Below are 19126 nucleotides of genomic sequence, written 5' to 3'. Positions count from 1 at the left end.
CAATTGAGAGGTAAGTGCAAATACTCCATCAATTAAAAAAAGAGGGTAATGCTACAGGCTGAACGGCACCCAATAGAAGTGCAAATACTCCGCCCATGGAAGGAGGGTAATGCTACAGGCTGTACCATATCCAGTGGTAGTGCTATTACTCTGCCTATGGAAAGAGAATAATGGTACGGACTGTACTGTACCCAATGGAAGTGCTATTACCGTGTCTATGGAAGAAGGGTAATGCTACAGGCTGTACAGTACCCAGTGGAAGTGCAATTACTCCGCCTCTGGAAAAATGGTAATGCGATAGGCTGTACAGTTTCCAGTGGTAGTGCAAGTACACCGCCTATGAAGGAAGGGTAATGCTACACACTGTACGGTATCCAGTGCAAATGCAATTACTCCGCCTAAAGGAGAGCAATGCCACAGGCAGTACAGCATCCAGTGCAAGTGGAACTACTCCGCCTAAGGAAGGAGGGTAATGCTACAGGCTGTACGGTATCCAGTGCAAGTGCAATTACTCCGCCTATGGAAGGAGGGTAATGCTACAGGATGTACAGGGTCCAGTAGTAAGCGCACATATTCCGCCTAAGAAAGGAGGGGAATGTGACAAAACCTACAGAATCCAGTAGTAGTGAAACGACTTTGACTATGGAACTACAGGGAATGCGGTATTCAGCTGTAGTGCAAGACTGCCGCTTATGGAAGGAAAGTAGCGCTACCGGACGTATGTATCCAGCGGTAGTGCGAGCATCCAGCTGTAGTGGCAAGAACTTTGACTATGGAATGGCGGTGGGAACTAGGTCCATAACAGGACCAGATAGCGCGAGGTTAATAATATATATAGTTTTTAATTACATACAGCTCAAAATCTAAACCCCCAGCTGTCTCGAGTCCAGGAAGTATTTTGCCCAGCGCAGTAGTACTGAAGGCAAGGAAAGGGTTAAGGCCAGGGGCGGAGCTTATTGGTCACTGGTGGGAGGAAGAAATGGCGCGAAAATTTCCCGCCCCCGAAACAGTCTTGAAGATGTGGCCTATGTAGGCCGCATAGCCGAGGCCTCGAGTACAGGCGGGGCCGACCGGAAGAACTAAGTCCCCAGTAACAGAGGGGACTTAGCAGAGGCTGAACCTGGTGACCCGAAAGCTGGCGGGATACAGAGGTTTTAGGAACCTCTCGTCCTCCTTGCCTTCTGGAGACCGGGAACAAGCAGCGGGCTTGGGGACCCCCTGGACTCCCGTCTCTTGGGTGGGAACGCAGGCAGCTTGGAGACTGCCAACAGCAGAAAGAGAGAAAAAAAATATAAATAAATCCAGCAGACCTAAAACTGATTAGGTCAGAGTCTGCAGAAGGGGTATAGCTGAGGGGAGGAGCGAACACTTTTTTTTGCCTAGTGTCACCTCCTAGTGGCAGCAGCTAAACCCATGGTCAAGCCTGTGTCCCCCAATGATTTCTTTTCTTACCAATTAACCCTTCTACAATTTTAGTTTGGTCCACATCTTTACAGCACATACAGTACATTTTCTTGTGCCACATTTGTAGAACCATGTTTTAGTGGATCCAAGTTTCTGATCTAATCTGGGGGACATTATGGATTGTACTATGGGAGGTTTCCTAGCTGAAAATTTACATCCCTGACCAGTGTCCGACTGGTCCACCAGAATACCAGAGGGTCCGGGAGAAGAAAAGAAAATTGGAGCAACCTTTGGAGCCAATAACTTACAACTAGGGTCTATTTCTTTAAATTAAAATCTCTCTTCACCGATATGGGGTTTGGTCCATGAGAATATTTTATTCTGGTGGGCCCAAGGAACCCTAGTCTGACCCTGTCCCTGACCTATAACATTTTTCAGATCTTGTAGAGGATTCCCTGTCATTCAGATGATTTCTAATGTGATTCACTAATAAGGAAACTAGATTTTTTTTCTTGGAGTGTTAGGATCTGCATCAGTATTGCTGTGGAACCACCTCCACCGTCCACCTACACTTAGCAGGGCTCCACATGTTGAGGATTTCACGTGGAAAAACCATAGCATAATAAAGTACCAGCAAAGTGTATGAAATTAGACAAATATCATGTGGGTGCAGAAATTGAACTGGTGGAATTTGAAATCTGCAGCGTGTCAAATCTTTTTGTGCAGTTTTTTATGCAGATTTAATTGGGATTTTCTGCACCATATGCATCCACCATAAGAGGGGGACTGTTTCTTTCCAATTTTTGTTGCCCATACTATGAGCTAGAGGGCTTTCGCACTCTCTTACATCTCTATTGCACCATATTATGCAGCTTTATATAGAAAGAATATATGGGGAGGATATCTTTGTAATACAGCATACAATGGAACCTGCTGCAAATTTTCTGGCTTAAAAGGGAACCTGTCACCGGGATTTTGTGTATAGAACTGAGGACATGGGTTGCTAGATGGCCGCTAGCATATCCGCAATACCCAGTCCCCATAGCTCTGTGTGCTTTTATTGTGTAAAAAAAACGATTTGATACATATGCAAATTAACCTGAGATGTGTCCTGTCCCTGAGATGAGTCCAGCATGAAGGAGCCCAGCACCGCCCGCATCCTCAGAATCTCCTCCTTGCTCCCCGACGTCAGAAAGTTAGAGCGCCTTAATCTTACGATGCGAGAGCTAGCGCATGCACAGTGTCGTCATAGTGTTCTTTCCCTGTGCTGGCATCCTCCGGGAACGAACTGCGTATGCGCTTTCTGATGTCGGGGAGCAAGGAGGAGATTCGGAGGATGCGGGGCGGTGCTGGGCTCCTTCACGCTGGACTCATCTCAGGTTAATTTGCATATGCATCAAATCGGTTTTTTTTACACAATAAAAGCACACGGAGCTATGGGGACTGGGTATTGCAGATGTGCTGGCGGCCATCTAACAACCCATGTCCTCAGCTCTATACACAAAATCCCGGTGACAGGTTCCCTTAAATGAAAAACCCTCTGTATGAAATTGGATTATGGCCGCATAGACGTCTATGACTGCCAAGCCTGTACAACTCTCAGGCTGCAGATAAAAGCTATAATATCGTTGTTAACACGAGGCCTTAAGGTGGATTTAGACAGGGCAATAATGGGGCATGAATGTTCTGTGAACGCTCACTCCCGACAATCTGCCTGTCTAAAGGTGCCGCCAATCACCCGATGAACGAGAAAATGCGCGTTCATTGGGTGATCCTGTCGTTCGCGTGCAGGCACCACCAATCATCGTTTCTGGGCAGCGGATCAAGCTGTCTAAACAGCGACCTGCTGCCCAGAAACAATGCAGCTGTATGAGGACGAGCGATCGCAATAGCCATTGCTCATTCCCATACTGTGGAGGTGATCACTATATGGAAATGCAGAGCATCACCTGCAGTTAACGAGCAGTCGACTGTTGGAAAGGAACGCTTCCTTCCCAACAATTGTCTGCTCCTCAGCTCATGTAAACGCGCCTTTAGTGATTACTCGGATTAGGTCACTTACTACAGATTCTGATCTCTTCACTTGGGTTGTAGGAGCTTCACTTGTCTTCTTTCTGCTTTCAACTGCCTCAGCTTTCTTCCAAGTTTCCAACCGAACTTTTTCCATAAACTTGATTTCTTCCCGCAGTTCCCCGTTTTCTTTTAACAAGGTTTCTATCTGATTTCGGAGACGCACATGGGTAGTTGACCACTTTGCGTCCTTTTTCTTTAACTCCTCTTGTAAGTCTTTGATCTGTTGCTTTAAAGTCTTCGGAGATAAAGAAAATGAAGTGTATACTATATACAGTATTATGGTAGAATTCATACAACCCTAAAAGCATCTTGCTGTGTCACATTCCTGTTTTTATGCTGCACTAAGCACATGTATCATTTACCAACGGTCAAATAGAGCATAAGGTCCCAATACATGTGTATTGTTGGCTGAAACCACCATTTTCAGTGGGACGAGCCAACAGTCTCATATGTATGGGGAGCCCCCAACTCTCCACAGATGAATGTTAAGGGGGACAAGGTTGGGGAAATTCAACTTTTTAACTGATTAGTTGGTTCGAGAAAAGCCACCACCAGAGGCTCTGTCTTCTCTCCACATTGAAAACACAAACATCGGCAGAACAGAGTTTATGTGCATGGGCGAGTCAGGAGATATAGCTGTCGACCGACAGCTACTGAAGGTGGGCACCTGATATAACTATTGATCGAGAGTAGTATGAGAACATATAATGTTGTATGGATAGAAAGTAAGTAAACTATTCTGTCCCCACCTGGATTTCCTCCCGTTCTTTCTTGTCCGGTATTGCTCGTGCAGCACTAGCATACTTCTCAAACACTTTGCGCTCCTTTTGGAGCTTCTTCATTTCTTCTTTTTTATACTCCTCAATCCTGGCCAGTTCTTTTGCTTTCTGCTGTTCGAAGTCTGTAACTTCTTTCCTGTGCAAAATAAATCATAAAATGTTCATACAAATTAGAGAAAAAGAAAAAAACGGCAGTGAGAACCGTACAAGCAATATGAGAAGCACACCAACAAATGCTAAAAATCTACTCACCGTCCTGACCCCCTGGGGCCACCTCCAACATCCCATATAATGCGTTAGAATATCTCCATGCAAAGCAAACACCACATAGGAGAGAAGCCCATCAGGGGAGAATGGGTATCCCAGTAATATTAAAAAAAGATGGTTGCACATCGCTGGGGCTTTCTATTAGAATTCACAGACATACATGCGGGACCCCAGGGGGTCAGGACAGCACGAGTCCACAGTCATACAACCCCCACTTTAATTTGACGGAAGAAGGATATAAAAAGATAAGAAATATCAGGACATTTAGATATAAAGTCAGGAGACATAGACTGGAGGATCACTTCCTAGTAAGGCGCTCTGGATACCATGGGGTTAACATGAATGAAGCCTAGAGCAAGTGTCTTCGGGGAAGCAATGTCATGTATTTACCCCACACTGTGAAAAACGGAACCCTCCTCTTCTTAGGCTGGGCCGTCTTTTTCCAGTCCATTTTCATAATAAAAAATTATTTTTCAGAAAAAAAGGTTAAATTCCAGAATTGGAATATTGCCTTTTTTTGTTGACCATATGAAGTAGCTTAAAGGGATATTGGTGCAAACCTATGGCATGGGTGCCAGAGGCGGCACTCGTAGCCCTCTCTGTGGGCACCCGCACCCTGGAAAAAAAATCTAAGGTGTACGAGTACGAATACGTAGGGCACACTATGAACAGCACAGGCAGCGCACTGAATGCAGGCAGGCTATTACAGCTAAATGATAAAGTACATTGAAGATATAGTATATTGGACTGTAGTATTCAGGAATTGCCATGTTGGCACTTTGCGATAAATAATGGTGGTTTCGGGTTGCAGTTTGGGCACTCGGTCTCTAAAGGGTTCACAGTCACTGCACTAGGATATATGTGAGATAGATGTGCGTCCCAAAGAGAATTTGTATAGGAGCGCCAAAAATAGCAAAGCGCTGGCTCGGCTATTTCTGGAAGTCCCATAGAAGTGAACGGGGTGCTGCCTGCACTTGTGCGGTGTGCTCTCTAATTCATTTCTATGGGACTTCAAAAAACAGCAGAGCATGGCTCAACTATTTACGGCACTTGCGTAGAAATAAATGGAGGGCAGTCACGCATGCCTGACGCGCTCTTGTTATCTTAGGATGCATATCCTAGCAATAAGTCACCAATGTTCCAGGTGAGACAACCACTAAATATGGTGTTTTGTCTATAAAACCAGTGATTGCCCAAGTAGAGTTTAAAGTGCATCTGTAATTTTATTTTTATTTTTTATGTTTGTAATGTGTAGGGACAGTAATACGGACCATATTTGTAATATATATTAATTACTGAAATTGTAAATTTCTATTAGAAAAATAGCTCTAAAGTGGCCCATTTTGAGCCTTAGCAATGCTCCTCTGTCTTCTGTTTACATAGCATAGTCAGTGTTGAGCAAGTCTACACAGTTATGTAAACAGAAGACCGAGGAGCGTTTCTAAGGCTCAAAATGGGCCACTTTAGGGTCCATTCACACGTCCGCAATTTCGTTCCGCATTTTGCGGAACGGAATTGCGGACCCATACATTTCTATGGGGCAGCACGATGTGCTGCCCGGATCCGGAATTGCGGATCCGCACTTTTGGGTCCGCAATTCCGATCCCGAAAATTATAGAACATGTCCTATTCTTGTCCGCAATTGCGGACAAGAAAAGGCATTTTCTATGAGAATGCCGGCGATGTGCGGTCCGCAAAATGCGAAAAGGCACATCGCCGATGTCTGTGTTTTGCGGATCCGTGGATCCGCAAAACACACACGGACGTGTGAATGCACCCTTAGAGGTATTTTTCTAATAGAAATATACAATTTAAGTAATTAAAGTATACTACAAAAATGGTCAGTATCACTGCCCCTAAAAAAAACACAGTTACACTTTAAGGGGGTGTCCGGGTTTAGGTATGGAGTGGCAAATTTTTGTACTTTGATCCAGAACCACTGTACATGTGACCATTGACACATGCAATGGTATAGAGAAGTGGAAAAAATACCTATTTTCTATCCCCAGATGGGAGTGATCTACACCCTCAGGCCATACATATCAAGCATTACTGCAGAATTGAGGGTTTACCCACAGTAATAACTACTGCTCAGCGTCAGGAGGCCTTTCACATGTAAAGGGTATGTCAAGAGTGGTAACTGGTCATTTACAATACAGTAACATATCCTACCTTAGATTCTCTAGAGTCTTTTCTTTGTCTTCACGGAGCCCTGCCAGGGAGGCATTCTCCATCTTAAACCTTTCAATTTCAGTTTCTAATTCAACTAGTTTCTCCTTCAAAAGCTGAGACCGCGCAGCATCTCCTGGAAAACAACGAATATAGTAGGCGGTGTAAAACATATGGGAAACAGTCAGATGATACTAATCGTAAGGCTAAAAAACTGAGTTTATTCAACACAAAGTGGAAGGTCACTGAAACATGAAGAATATTAAAGAAATAAAAAAACTCCCATAAACAGCCAGTCTATAATTTTCCAGAACATCGTAAAATTAAAGCAAAAATCATCCTGACATGTCAGTTTTAGAAACTACTTGGATTCCCCATGTAGTAACAATTCTGGAGCATTTATTCATATTTACCATGCTGTGCCATTCCGTGGGTATTCCTACTAGAAGTTTATTAATGAATCTGTAACTGAGTGTTACCTTAGGGAAGGGGGGACCCCTGCACAGTCTCACACCGGCAGTATCAGCATGTGCAAGCAGACACCCATAAGTGGTAAAACCCATAGACCACCAGTAGCAATAACTGAGGTCAACTGAAACAAGCAATAAAATGGACATTAAGGTCCAGGATGGCGACCCAAAAGGTGCCGACCTTGCAACAGGAACAGCAAAGAGTTATATGAACAAATGCTCTAGAATCGCTAGTGCATGGGGAGTAAAATCATTTAGTAAACCAGAGATGTCAGGAGAGGCGACTATTTAACTTGCTAAAAATTATTCCAGTGTACAATTTTATCATAAATTTAAAGGGCATCTGTCAGCAGTTTTGTACCTATGACACTGGCTGACCTGTTACATGTGCACTTGGCAGCTGAAGGCATCTGTGTTGGTTCCATGTTCATATGTGAGAAAGATTAAATCTTTAATATATGCCAATGAGCCTCTAGGAACAGGGGGAATTGCCATTACTCCCGGAGGCTCTGCTCTCTCTGCAACTGTAGAGTCCCCTGCACTTTGATCAACAGGACCAGGCATGATGATATTTTTTACTGCCTGGTCCTGTCAAAGTGCAGAGGGCACAGCAGTTGCAGAGAGAGTAGAGCCTCTAGGTGTAAAGGCAACGCCCCCATTGCTCCTAGAGGCTCATTTGCATATATTAAAACTTAATTTTTCTCAGTAATGCGGGCACATATGAACATGAGACCAACACAGATGCCTTCAGCTGCCAAGTGCACATGTAACAGGTCAGCCAGTGTCATAGGGGCAAATCTGCTGACAGATGCCCTTTACGGTATTTATAGGGAACCCATTATCTTGTATGCAGTAATAAAATCAATTCAGATGTTCTTACCCGGACCTTCTTGACTTGACGCAGGTTTAGTTGCACTCGGCGCCTCTGGTTTTGCTTTTGGCTTAAGAGCTGGAAACAACTTCATCATCAGTTCTGAAGCTGGAGGAGTATCTGAGGTACTAGTATTTGTAGCTTGAAGCTGATCTTTTTTGGATGCCACTTTCCTTGTGACGGCTTTGTTCGGGGCATCGTTAGGACTGATGCTGGTGTACTCGGATGGGATAAACTGCTTGGTGGCAAAATGATTTTCATAAACGCCCTGCAAGCTTTGCACATTACCAAGGTCATCCCAAGTCCGTTCATCATCAAACACTACTTGACTTGAGTCAGACGATGAAGAACTATGGTCATCTTTCAAGGATGCTTTGCTGGTGTCTGCTAATAGTGTTTTATCCTTACTTTCATTATCTTCACCATCTGATAAGTCTAGATCGAAATCCCTGCCCTTACTGCCCCTGTTAAGTCTTTGAGAAGGACCCTTGAGGTCTTCAGTGTTAGGACCGTGATCCCTGGTGCTGCTGTCAGTATCATCTTCATTTTCACTGGAAACCGAGTTACTATGTTCATCTCCAGAGGATGCATAGTCCCCTTCACTTGATACAGGGTCAGAAACGTGAGATTTTTTTGCTTTCTCACTAGTCCTTTGTAACTCACATGAGTTTTTTCCACTCTGTTCTGGAAGTTTAACATTAGAAACGTTTTCTGACAATGACCCGGACACCTCCATTTTCTGAAACAACTTTCCACCACTTGCATTCCTCATGGTGTTACCTACTTTTTCTTGTTGCTTTTCTGACGATTTAACTGGTGTAGAAGACAACCTGCGGCTGTCAGTCTGGAAATTCTGATCAAGGAGTTTCTGGACAAATGAAGAGTTGCTGGAAAATGAGAGGTCCTCGGCAGCTTGCTCCAGAAGCATAAATTCATCTAATTCATAGTGTTCCTTCTGTTTATCCTTCTCCCAGTTCACCACCCGTTTTTGGAATGAAACTTCAAAAGACAAATTTGCAGGGTTGGCACCTTTTGGGTCACCATCCTGGGCCTTAATGCCCATTTTATTGCTGGTTTCGGTTGACCTTGTGTCATCCACATTTTCTTTATCAAGCTCTACCATGGCTTTTCTCTCTAGAGTAATAGAATTTCTCCCACTTAAGGTGGTCTTGTCTTCCAGCTGCCCATGTGCCGTGGCGGAGGACACACTATGCTTTCGGTTGTGGTTTTTAAGGACAGCTTTTCTCTGTGCCGACTCGCTCTTCTCTCTTGCAGGCAGAGCTGTGATTTTTGTTACCCCAGATCCAGTCTCAGACGCCGGATCCTTGCTAAATGGTGCAATTTTTCTTTGAATGTGAACTTTCTCCAATTTCTGAGGAACAGCGACTTCTGCAGAATTTGCTTTGTTTTCCTGAGGTTTGATTCGTTTAGTAGGTGCATTTTTAAATCTAGCAATCCCCTCTCCTCTACGAAGAAATGGTCTTTTCACTGCTAGTTTACTCTTTGACTGTTCTTCAATGGCCTTTAGCACAAGAATGAAAAATTATTCCTTATTTTATGTTTAACAGCATATGAAAAAATAATGATTAAATGTTATAGGCATGTTAATAGTTACCTTGAGTTCAAACAGTTGCACTAAGTTTCAGTCTAAAATCTTCATTCCTTTATGTATATTTGGATTCCCTGATATGCATTTTACAACCTGCTCCTAGTCTCAGACTTCTCTTATTAGGACATGTCCATCCCAGCAATGCATGTGGGACCAGGATGTTGCTATCTTCACTAGCTCTCATGCATCAGCACAGCTTCATTCCTGGACTCTACCCTGTGCTGATACAGGCCCTGCAGAGTCTGCTGTGGGTTCTCTCCACCAAGATAAACTACCTGTGTGATTCACCCCCTTCAGACTTTTGAAGTATGAATCTGACCTGTAAACCAAGGAGTCCTACCAGAAACGGTTTCTAAACTCTCCCATCCTGGTATCTAGACATAAATCAAGTCCCAAGGTAGCCCACAACAGACGATTTTCCTACAACTGCATACATAGATTACTAGGATCACACACACTTTGCAAACACTGAAATTTGATTTCTCATCAGATGCGCAGTCCATCAGCAGACACATTGGCTGAATACAGACCTGAATTCTCAGCTTTTGCCTAGATCAGTCATCGGAGTCCCTTGTAAAGGGAGCCATTGCAAAATAAAATAAAATACGCTAAATACATCTACACCATAATGCCAGGTTTACAAGGGGCAAATGTCGGGGCAATTATCGGGAACAACTGTTATTACAAACACTCGTTCCTGATAACCAGCTCGTGTAAAGGTAGTGCAGATCACCTGATGAGCAAAACATTTGGGCATGGGGTGAAATCATTTTAGGGCAGCAGATCATGCTTTGTGATCAGGGATCTGCTGGCCAGAAACAAAGAATCTATATGACGACTGACTGCAGTAGCCATGACTCGTCCCCATACAGTGTAAATGCAGCTCTTTCCTCCACTGACAAGCAGGAAGTTATCTGGAAGGAACGGTTCCTTCCAGATAATTGCCTGTTCAGTCAGCGTGTGTAAATGAGCTTTAAGAGTAGATTCAGTAAAAGTCAACTTGAGGAACAGCCCAAACAAAGTAAGAAGGTATAGTACGGTGTCACACCTCAATTTGCCTTTGATCTCTTTTTACTCTATCCCCTTGTTCAAAAGAGTCCTAGGAAGTCAGACAAGTCACTAATAGAAACTGGTTTAGCACCAAGTAGTAGGAAAGGGGCCCGAGAAACGTTACCTGTTGTAGGTTGGTTTGTTTAAGTCTTTGTTCTTCAATCCTCATCTGTTCCTCCAAGAACTCTTCAAATGATTTCTTTCTTTCCTTGATACCAGACACAATGGGCCTATAGGATACATTTAAAAGACTGCACTCAATGTATTTCTCAACATATCTTTTTCGGTGTTAAAGTCTATGTCACCAGGTGGAGCACAGGAACAGCAGGCATTTTTGGACTGGGTGGTGTCAGACTATTGTTCTATGTAAAGTGTGTGGGCTTATAAAGGGGTTTGCCATAAATGTCATATGTGGGGAACCCAGGTAATAAGACCCCATGTACATGTGCACAGCTCTCCCCATTTAAGTGTCCATGAAAGCTCTCCGTTTAAGATTTGATAAAGGGGTTTTCCATCCTGAATGGGGGTAGAGGTGATCTGCAGTGTGCCAATGCGGCCATTACACAGTGGATGGAGGCTTCTGCCTCCAGATCCATCATCTGTTTTGTTTCCAGCAGCTGGGAAGTGAATGGGACGGCTTGTAATTACACATGCTCATCGCTGCGATGTCAATGGCGAGCGAGTAAAAAAAAAAAAAAGTAAGGCTGCACTCACACAGAGCTCGTCCTTCTCTTCAACCAGCTGATCGGCGGGTGTCAGACCCCCCACCGATCTCATATAAATGACCTATCCAGAGAATAGATCATCAATATTAAAATCCCAGAAGACCCCTTTAATCCAGCATCTCATCTGCAGACAGCTGTTTAGGGGTGACTGCCACTCATCAGTGCAGACCAGAGAGAGCTGGCTTAACTAGGTGAGAAGTCAGGATTTGGGTACTACAAATTCTCCTTGAGGAATGAGGAATCTTCTAGGCCGAGCAAGGCTCCTGGGAAGGATGGGAAGGATGCAAATGAGCTCTTGACAAGCTCAGTTCACACAAGCATCATGCTTCTCCACCATCAGTTTTCCAGAACGTACAGAAAATTGTACAACTTTTCATTACAAAAATAACATTTGCAGAAGACAACAGATAAATGGTTCTGTTTCCTCCACAGTCCACCATCATACTCCATGTTGAAACATGGGCAATAAAAAAAAATATATATATATAGCGACAGGTGGCAGATTCGTATTTTAATCGGGTTCTGCCAATTATAACTAATCATGCTAAACCTCAGACTGGAAGGTGGCCATTTCATAAGCACATACAGTCTCGGATTACAGGTGTGCTTCAGGACAGGTCATATTAATCACAGCTTCATGACGTCCTCCTGAGAAAGAGCTTTGACAGCGTTGTTGCTGAGATGTGTTAGGATTGAGCTTTGACCCCCACCTTGTGCCCAGCACCATATGTGCAGATAGCCAGATAGGTGGGACCCTAGCAATTATGAATGACAGATACACCGCACTAATAATTATCTCAGCTTTACACCCTCCTGGGGGAGTCAAACGCTCACCTGTCCTCTGCATTGTTCTTAGTAAGTGGTTCTGGCGTTACCCTGGAGGAATCTTCTCTGTGTGAAGAATCTTCTGTTTCATACTCATCCCCTATGGTAATATTTTACATTAAATAAACAAATACATGTAACCCCCCCCAAGATATTAATTGTCAAGCACAGAGTTGGACTAATATTACTTACCCGAATAATCTTCAGTGTCCTCCTCGTTTAATAGCTCCTCTAGCGTTTTGGATTTTTCAGGACTAAGCTCCCGGACAGATACGGAAGGGGGTCGGGATGGACTTCTGTCCTTGGTGAGCAGTTCTTGCTTCATGTATGGGGAATCTCTGGGGATGTTCCCACTGACAGAGGACATAAGGTGTGAAAGATGTTTTTGGGACAAAGAGCTACTGAGATGTCCCGATATGAGGTTCTGCTGCTCCTGTTCTGTAAGAAAGTAAGGCTTGAGTCATTCTGTAGCAACAACTTGCAACCTGAGATATTTAAAAATGACCAGCCAACATCTAATGAAGGATCATTTTTTATGTTGCTGATATTATAGGGACTCTGTCATGATTTTGGACTATTATCTACAGTTGTGCTTACAGATAAGGAGTCCAGATCACTATTTTTTCCTACTAATCCCAGTTCCCCCACTGTCAGCGCTCAAAGCTGCACTGAAACACAGTCCAGACTGCTGTGCTGTTCTAACATAATGGTGGGGACTCCTGTGCGCATGAACAGCAGTCCTGACAATGTATTTCAATGCAGCTTTGAGCACTTATAGCGGGAGAACGGGAAAAGGAAAATAAAAAAAATATAGTGATCTGCACTCCTTATCTGCCTTACTACTCATGTATCACTGTAGATAGTAGGGTAATTAGAAGGGGTTGTCTCTTGCTAGGACAAACCCCCTTCTCCAAAAGACATTTATATGCATTAAAAGGGGTTGTCCAGGTTCAGAGCTGAACCTGTACATACCCACATTTTCACCCAGCCAGGGCCTCCGATATGAGCATCGCACCATTTCATGCTCCCATGCTCCCTCTTGCCTGTGCTGTATTGTGCTCTTTATATTTTTTTACACTGTTAGGCCTTATGCACACGGCCATGTTCCGCGGCCGAGAGCGGTCCGTGGTATGCCGGGCTGGATTCCTGTTGAGAGCAGGAGCGCACGGCGTCATTGGTTGCTATGACGCCGTGCGCTTCATGCCGCCGCTGCACTACAGTAATACACTATACGAGTGTATTACTGTAGTGCAGCGGCGGCATGAAGCGCAGTGCGCTCCTGCTCTCAACAGGAACAACAGTGGAACACCACAACACAGAGTTACGAGAAATGGGAAGTCTTATTTCATATAAAATGAAAGTATTTAGTAAAACACAGAAGCCAGGGCAGCAGAGGAGAGGAGCTGCACCCTCTCCTGACAGGTCTACTTTAGTAACTACTTGCACCCCCATATAATACCACTTCTGGAGCATCTATTCTTATGACTCTAAGTTGTGGCATTTGTTTATTATTCCTTCTAAAAGTTTACGAATAAATTGTCTATGGTTTGCAACGATGGTCAAGACGGGTGTTACCAGTTGGGGATGTGTTCCTGCACAGACCGACACTATCCGATCAGTGCTGCCAGTTTCAGACTGTGCAGGGACACAGCCCTGACTAGTAAGACCCATCTGGACCTTCATTGTGAGCTGCAAGAAATTCATTCATAATCTCATAGCAGGAAAAAAGGAAAGGTAAGAATAGATGCTTCAGAAGCGTTATTTCACGGGGAATGGAAGTAGTTACTAAAACGGACATGTCGGGAGAGGTGACAGCTCCTCTTTAAAGATCTCCTACCAGTTTGTGCATATAGTGCCTATGGCCCTATGTAGGCTTATGTGCTTTCATGGTTGCACACAAAAAATAAAAAATAAAAATAAAAATCATCAGTCATGTTCCGGTCCTTGAACACAGTAGCGCAGTAGCGCAGTGGTGGCGAACTTATGGCACGGGTACCAGAGGCGGCACTCAGAGCCCTCTCTGTGGGCACCCACACCCTGGAAAAAAGTATATGGTGTACCAATAGGACTTAGAGCTTTCCTGCCATTCATCAGTGCAGGGCGCACTATGGACAGCGCAGGCAGCGCACTGAATGGAGGCAGGCTATCATGGCTAAATGATAAAGTACATGAAAGATATACTATATTGGACTGTAGTATTCAGGGTAAATTGCCATGTTGGCACTTTGTGATAAATAAGTGGGTTGTAGGGTTGCAGTTTGGCCACATTTTTCAGTAAGACAGGCTGACAATCTAGTCTGTATGGGAAATTCAATACTTTCCTCCAACAGATGACATCGGAGAGAAGGATACAGCAGTTTGAATTAAAACGCTCAATTCCTTTTTTCTTTGGTCAACAGCAGCTTTCTCCAATTTTCCTCACTGAGAAGACATCCGAGCAGTTCTGTGTATAGGGAAGTTGGTGTATGGGCACAATTACTCTCTGAGCAAAGTGAAGGGAAAAAGGAGCGGAGTAACACACAGCTGCAGGCTCTAAATAAAATGTAGGAAATATGGCAGCTTGTGGCCGCCACTAGAGGGAGTAACCTGTATACGCGTTTATATGACTACCCTAAATCTGTGTGAGGTCTGTTCTCTCTAAGGCCCCTTTCACATGGGCGAGTATTCCGCGCGGATGCGATGCGCGAGATGAACGCATTGCACCCGCACTGAATCATGACCCATTCATTTCTATGGGGCTGTGCACACGAGCGGTGATTTTCACGCATCACTTGTGCGTTGCGTGAAAATCGCAGCATGCTCTATATTCTTTTCACGCAACGCAGGCCCCATAGAAGTGAATGGGGTTGCGTGAAAATGGCAAGCATCCGCAAGCAAGTGCGGATGCGGTGCGATTTTCACGCACGGTTGCTAGGAGATGATCGGGATGGGGACCCGATCATTATTATTTCCCCTTATAACAAGTAAAATAAGGCTGGAGGGGTTAAAAAAAATAATTAAAAAAAATTAACTCACCTTAATCCACTTGTTCGCGCAGCCGGCATCTCTTCTGTCTTTAACTGTGAGCAATAGGACTTTTGATGACGTCACTACGCTCATTGCATGATCCATCACCATGGTGATGGATCATGTGATGAACGCAATGACGTCATCAAAAGGTCCTTTTGCTCACAGTTAAAGACAGAAGAGATGCCGGCTGCGCGAACAAGTGGATTAAGGTGAGTTAATTTATTTTATTTTTATTTTTTTAACCCCTCCAGCCCTATTTTACTTAGCATTTTGTATTCAGAATGCTATTATTTTCCCTTATAACCATGTTATAAGGGGAAATAATACAATCTACAGAACACCGATCCCAAGCCCGAAGTTTGGGTTTCGGTACCAAACATGCACGATTTTTCTCACGGGCGTGCAAAACGCATTACAATGTTTTGCACTCGCGTGGAAAAATCGCGCATGTTCCCGCACCTTTTCCTGTGTGTGTGTGTGTGTGTGTGTGTGTGTGTGTGTGTGTGTGTGTGTGTATATATATATATATATATATATATATATATATATATATATATATATATATATATATATTTTACACACACACACCTAAAGAATTATTAGGAACACCTGTTCTATTTCTCATTGATGGAATTATCTAGTCAACCAATCACATGGCAGTTGCTTCAATGCATTTAGGGGGGTGGTCCTGGTCAAGACAATCTCCTGAACTCCAAACTGAATGTCAGAATGGGAAAGAAAGGTGATTTAAGCAATTTTGAGCGTGGCATGGTTGTTGGTGCCAGACGGGCCGGTCTGAGTATTTCACAATCTGCTCAGTTACTGGGATTTTCACGCACAACCATTTCTAGGGTTTACAAAGAATGGTGTGAAAAGAGAAAAACATCCAGTATGCGGCAGTCCTGTGGGCGAAAATGCCTTGTGGATGCTAGAGGTCAGAGGAGAATGGGCCGACTGATTCAAGCTGATAGAAGAGCAACGTTGACTGAAATAACCACTCGTTACAACCGAGGTATGCAGCAAAGCATTTGTGAAGCCACAACACGCACAACCTTGAGGCGGATGGGCTACAACAGCAGAAGACCCCACCGGGTACCACTCATCTCCACTACAAATAGGAAAAAGAGGCTACAATTTGCACAAGCTCAGGTCTGATGAGTCATTCAAATGGTAGAGTCCGAATTTGGCGTAAACAGAATGAGAACATGTATCCATCATGCCTTGTTACCACTGTGCAGGCTGGTGGTGGTGGTGTAATGGTGTGGGGGATGTTTTCTGGGCACACATTAGGCCCCTTAGTGCCAATTGGGCATCGTTTAAATTTCACGGGCTACCTGAGCATTGTTTCTGACCATGTCCATCCCTTCATGACCACCATGTATCCATCCTCTGATGGCTACTTCCAGCAGGATAATGCACCATGTCACAAAGCTCCAATCATTTCAAATTGGTTTCTTGAACATGACAATGAGTTCACTGTACTAAAATGGCCCCCACAGTCACCAGATCTCAACCCAATAGAGCATCTTTGGGATGTGGTGGAACGGGAGCTTCGTGCCCTGGATGTGCATCCCTCAAATCTCCATCAACTGCAAGATGCTATCCTATCAATATGGGCCAACATTTCTAAAGAATGCTATCAGCACCTTGTGGAATCAATGCCACGTAGAATTAAGGCAGTTCTGAAGGCAAAAGGGGGTCCAACACCGTATTAGTATGGTGTTCCTAATAATTCTTTAGGTGAGTATATTATAAATAAGGAATAAAGACACCGCAGCACATCCGTTGGTGAAAAAGTGTGAACCTTTATTCACCCTTGCGACGTTTCAGTCCACTTGCTGGGACTATTCTCAAGCCTTGAGAATAGTCCCAGCAAGTGGACTGAAACGTCGCAAGGGTGAATAAAGGTTCACACTTTTTCACCAACGGATGTGCTGCGGTGTCTTTATTCCTTTTGTATTACACACCTTGGTAAGGTGTTTTCATCGCTGGCACCCATTCATCTACTACTAGGTGTGCTGCCCTGAACTTTCATATATGAAAATCCGCGGCACTCTTTGAAAGATGAAAAAAAATTGCCATTTATTCACACATGTCATACAGCTGACATGTGTGAATAAATAGCACATTTTCTTCATCTTTCAAAGAGTGCCGCGGATTTTCATTATTATTACTGCTTTACATGCGTTACCATAGAGAGACGTGTAGAGTTGTGGTCTCTCTGGTTTATCCGGCTAATCTACACAGACGCTGTACCCTGCTAGGAGCTTAGCCCGTCAGCCTCAGGCATACTAGTCATTTCTAGCAGGCTTTACAGCACAATGTGCATGTCATCACATCGCACAATGGGAAATATAATACTGACACAGGGTGACGGGAAATGTAATCAGACATTGCTTGACTTAAACGGGTTTTCTGTATTGATGGCCCATCATCCTCAGGATAAATATCTTATTGGCGGAGTCCAAGTCCTGGCACCCCTGTTCAAAGAGGCCATGGCGGCTCCGTTGATCACTGTGGCTTCTTCACAGCAAATCAAAACACAGCGCTGTACTTTGTATAGTGGGTGTCCCTGGTACTACAGTCAAAGGTGCATTTACTTTTGCAGAAGGGAGCAAGCTGCAAATAGGTTATGTGACCAAAGATGTCACGTCAATGACCTAGGAGGAGGTCAGGGCGTTGACCCAAGAGCAGCGGTCTCTACAAACAGCTGAGTGGCAGGGGTGCTGGGAGGCAGACCCCCACCAATCAGACATTGACGACCTATCCTGAGGATAGGTTATCAATATCGAACTTACAGAGTGTAGAACAGACAGCGCACGGACTGAGCACTGACACACTGAAGTCAATGGGCCCATTCACATGTCCGATTTTCCGCACTGACTATTGGACCGGGCAGAGAAAAATCGCAGCATGTGCTACTTTGTTCCAACTCTTGCCCTATTCAAGTCAATGAGTCTGTGATAAAAAAATAAAATAAAATAAAATAAAAAAAAGCTGTATTTTTCTAACAGACGTGAAAACGGAACGCAGTCAGAGACCATACTCATTCCACATGGATGGAAAATAATTATAGGGCAACCATAGAGTTTTACTACTCATCTAAATAAGCCCTTAGCAAAGTGATCCACAACCTGTGGCTTCCCAGCTGTTGCAAGAGTACAACTCCCAACATGCTTTATATCTGCCAGTTACCAGAGCGTGTTGACAGTAGTTTGTTGGAGATCATGGCCATTATAACAAGCCTCCATTAAATGGGTTTCAGGTCCTTTTATATAGATGACCTCAGGATAGGCCATCAATATCTTATCTGCAGGGCTCTGTAACCTCGCACCCCCTGCTGATCAGTTTTTCTGCAGTAGCTCCGGCGCTGGAAGTCATGCATTGTGTGTGGTGGCAGAGCTGGATACTGCAGCAGGGCTCCCATTCACTTCACTAGGAGCGGGGCTGCAGTAACCAGCAAAATCCCAGCACCAGAGCTACCGCAGAACAGTTGAACAGTTATTGATGGCCTATCCTGGAATGCATGAGGTCTGAAACGTATTTGCTACTGAAGCCTTGCAGCACTGTCTAAAGGGAGTTTGACGTAGTCTGTAATCCTCCTGCACCATCAGAGTGTACAGCAGTTGCTCTGCATCTCCCCATGCTTTACACTGCAGCTATGCATAGGACAACTCATCATAAAACCAGACCATAAAAAGAGTTGGCTTTCCTTACTATAAAAACATAGTAAAAAAAAAAAAAAAAAACACACGATGCTAGGAGATTAAGATCCAGTAAATGTCACACACACCGCCAGGACCATAGCAATCATCTGTAATCAATTAGGGAATACACCATAGATTTCTCTGTTCCTCTGCAGCGACATCACAGGA

At 44.1% G+C, this 19126-nt stretch overlaps 1 protein-coding gene across 1 annotated transcript in view; it reads right to left on the bottom strand.

Annotated features, from left to right (window-relative positions):
* The window catches only part of CENPJ (centromere protein J), a 58268-nt gene that overhangs the window by 22870 nt on the left and 16272 nt on the right, over positions 1-19126 (bottom strand). Inside the window, exons 4-10 of the mRNA XM_040426244.1 lie at positions 12435-12680; positions 12252-12342; positions 10817-10922; positions 8043-9555; positions 6696-6828; positions 4227-4392; positions 3467-3712 (exon numbers count right to left, since the gene is read on the bottom strand). Coding sequence (XP_040282178.1) covers positions 3467-3712; positions 4227-4392; positions 6696-6828; positions 8043-9555; positions 10817-10922; positions 12252-12342; positions 12435-12680 — 2501 coding nt within the window. The remainder of the gene's footprint in view (positions 1-3466; positions 3713-4226; positions 4393-6695; positions 6829-8042; positions 9556-10816; positions 10923-12251; positions 12343-12434; positions 12681-19126) is intronic.

This window comes from Bufo bufo, chromosome 3 (assembly GCF_905171765.1).
Source record: "Bufo bufo chromosome 3, aBufBuf1.1, whole genome shotgun sequence".
Classification (NCBI taxonomy): Eukaryota; Metazoa; Chordata; class Amphibia; order Anura; family Bufonidae; genus Bufo; species Bufo bufo.
Note: the sequence above shows the minus strand (reverse complement) of the source record. Positions and strands in the feature narration are given on the sequence as shown.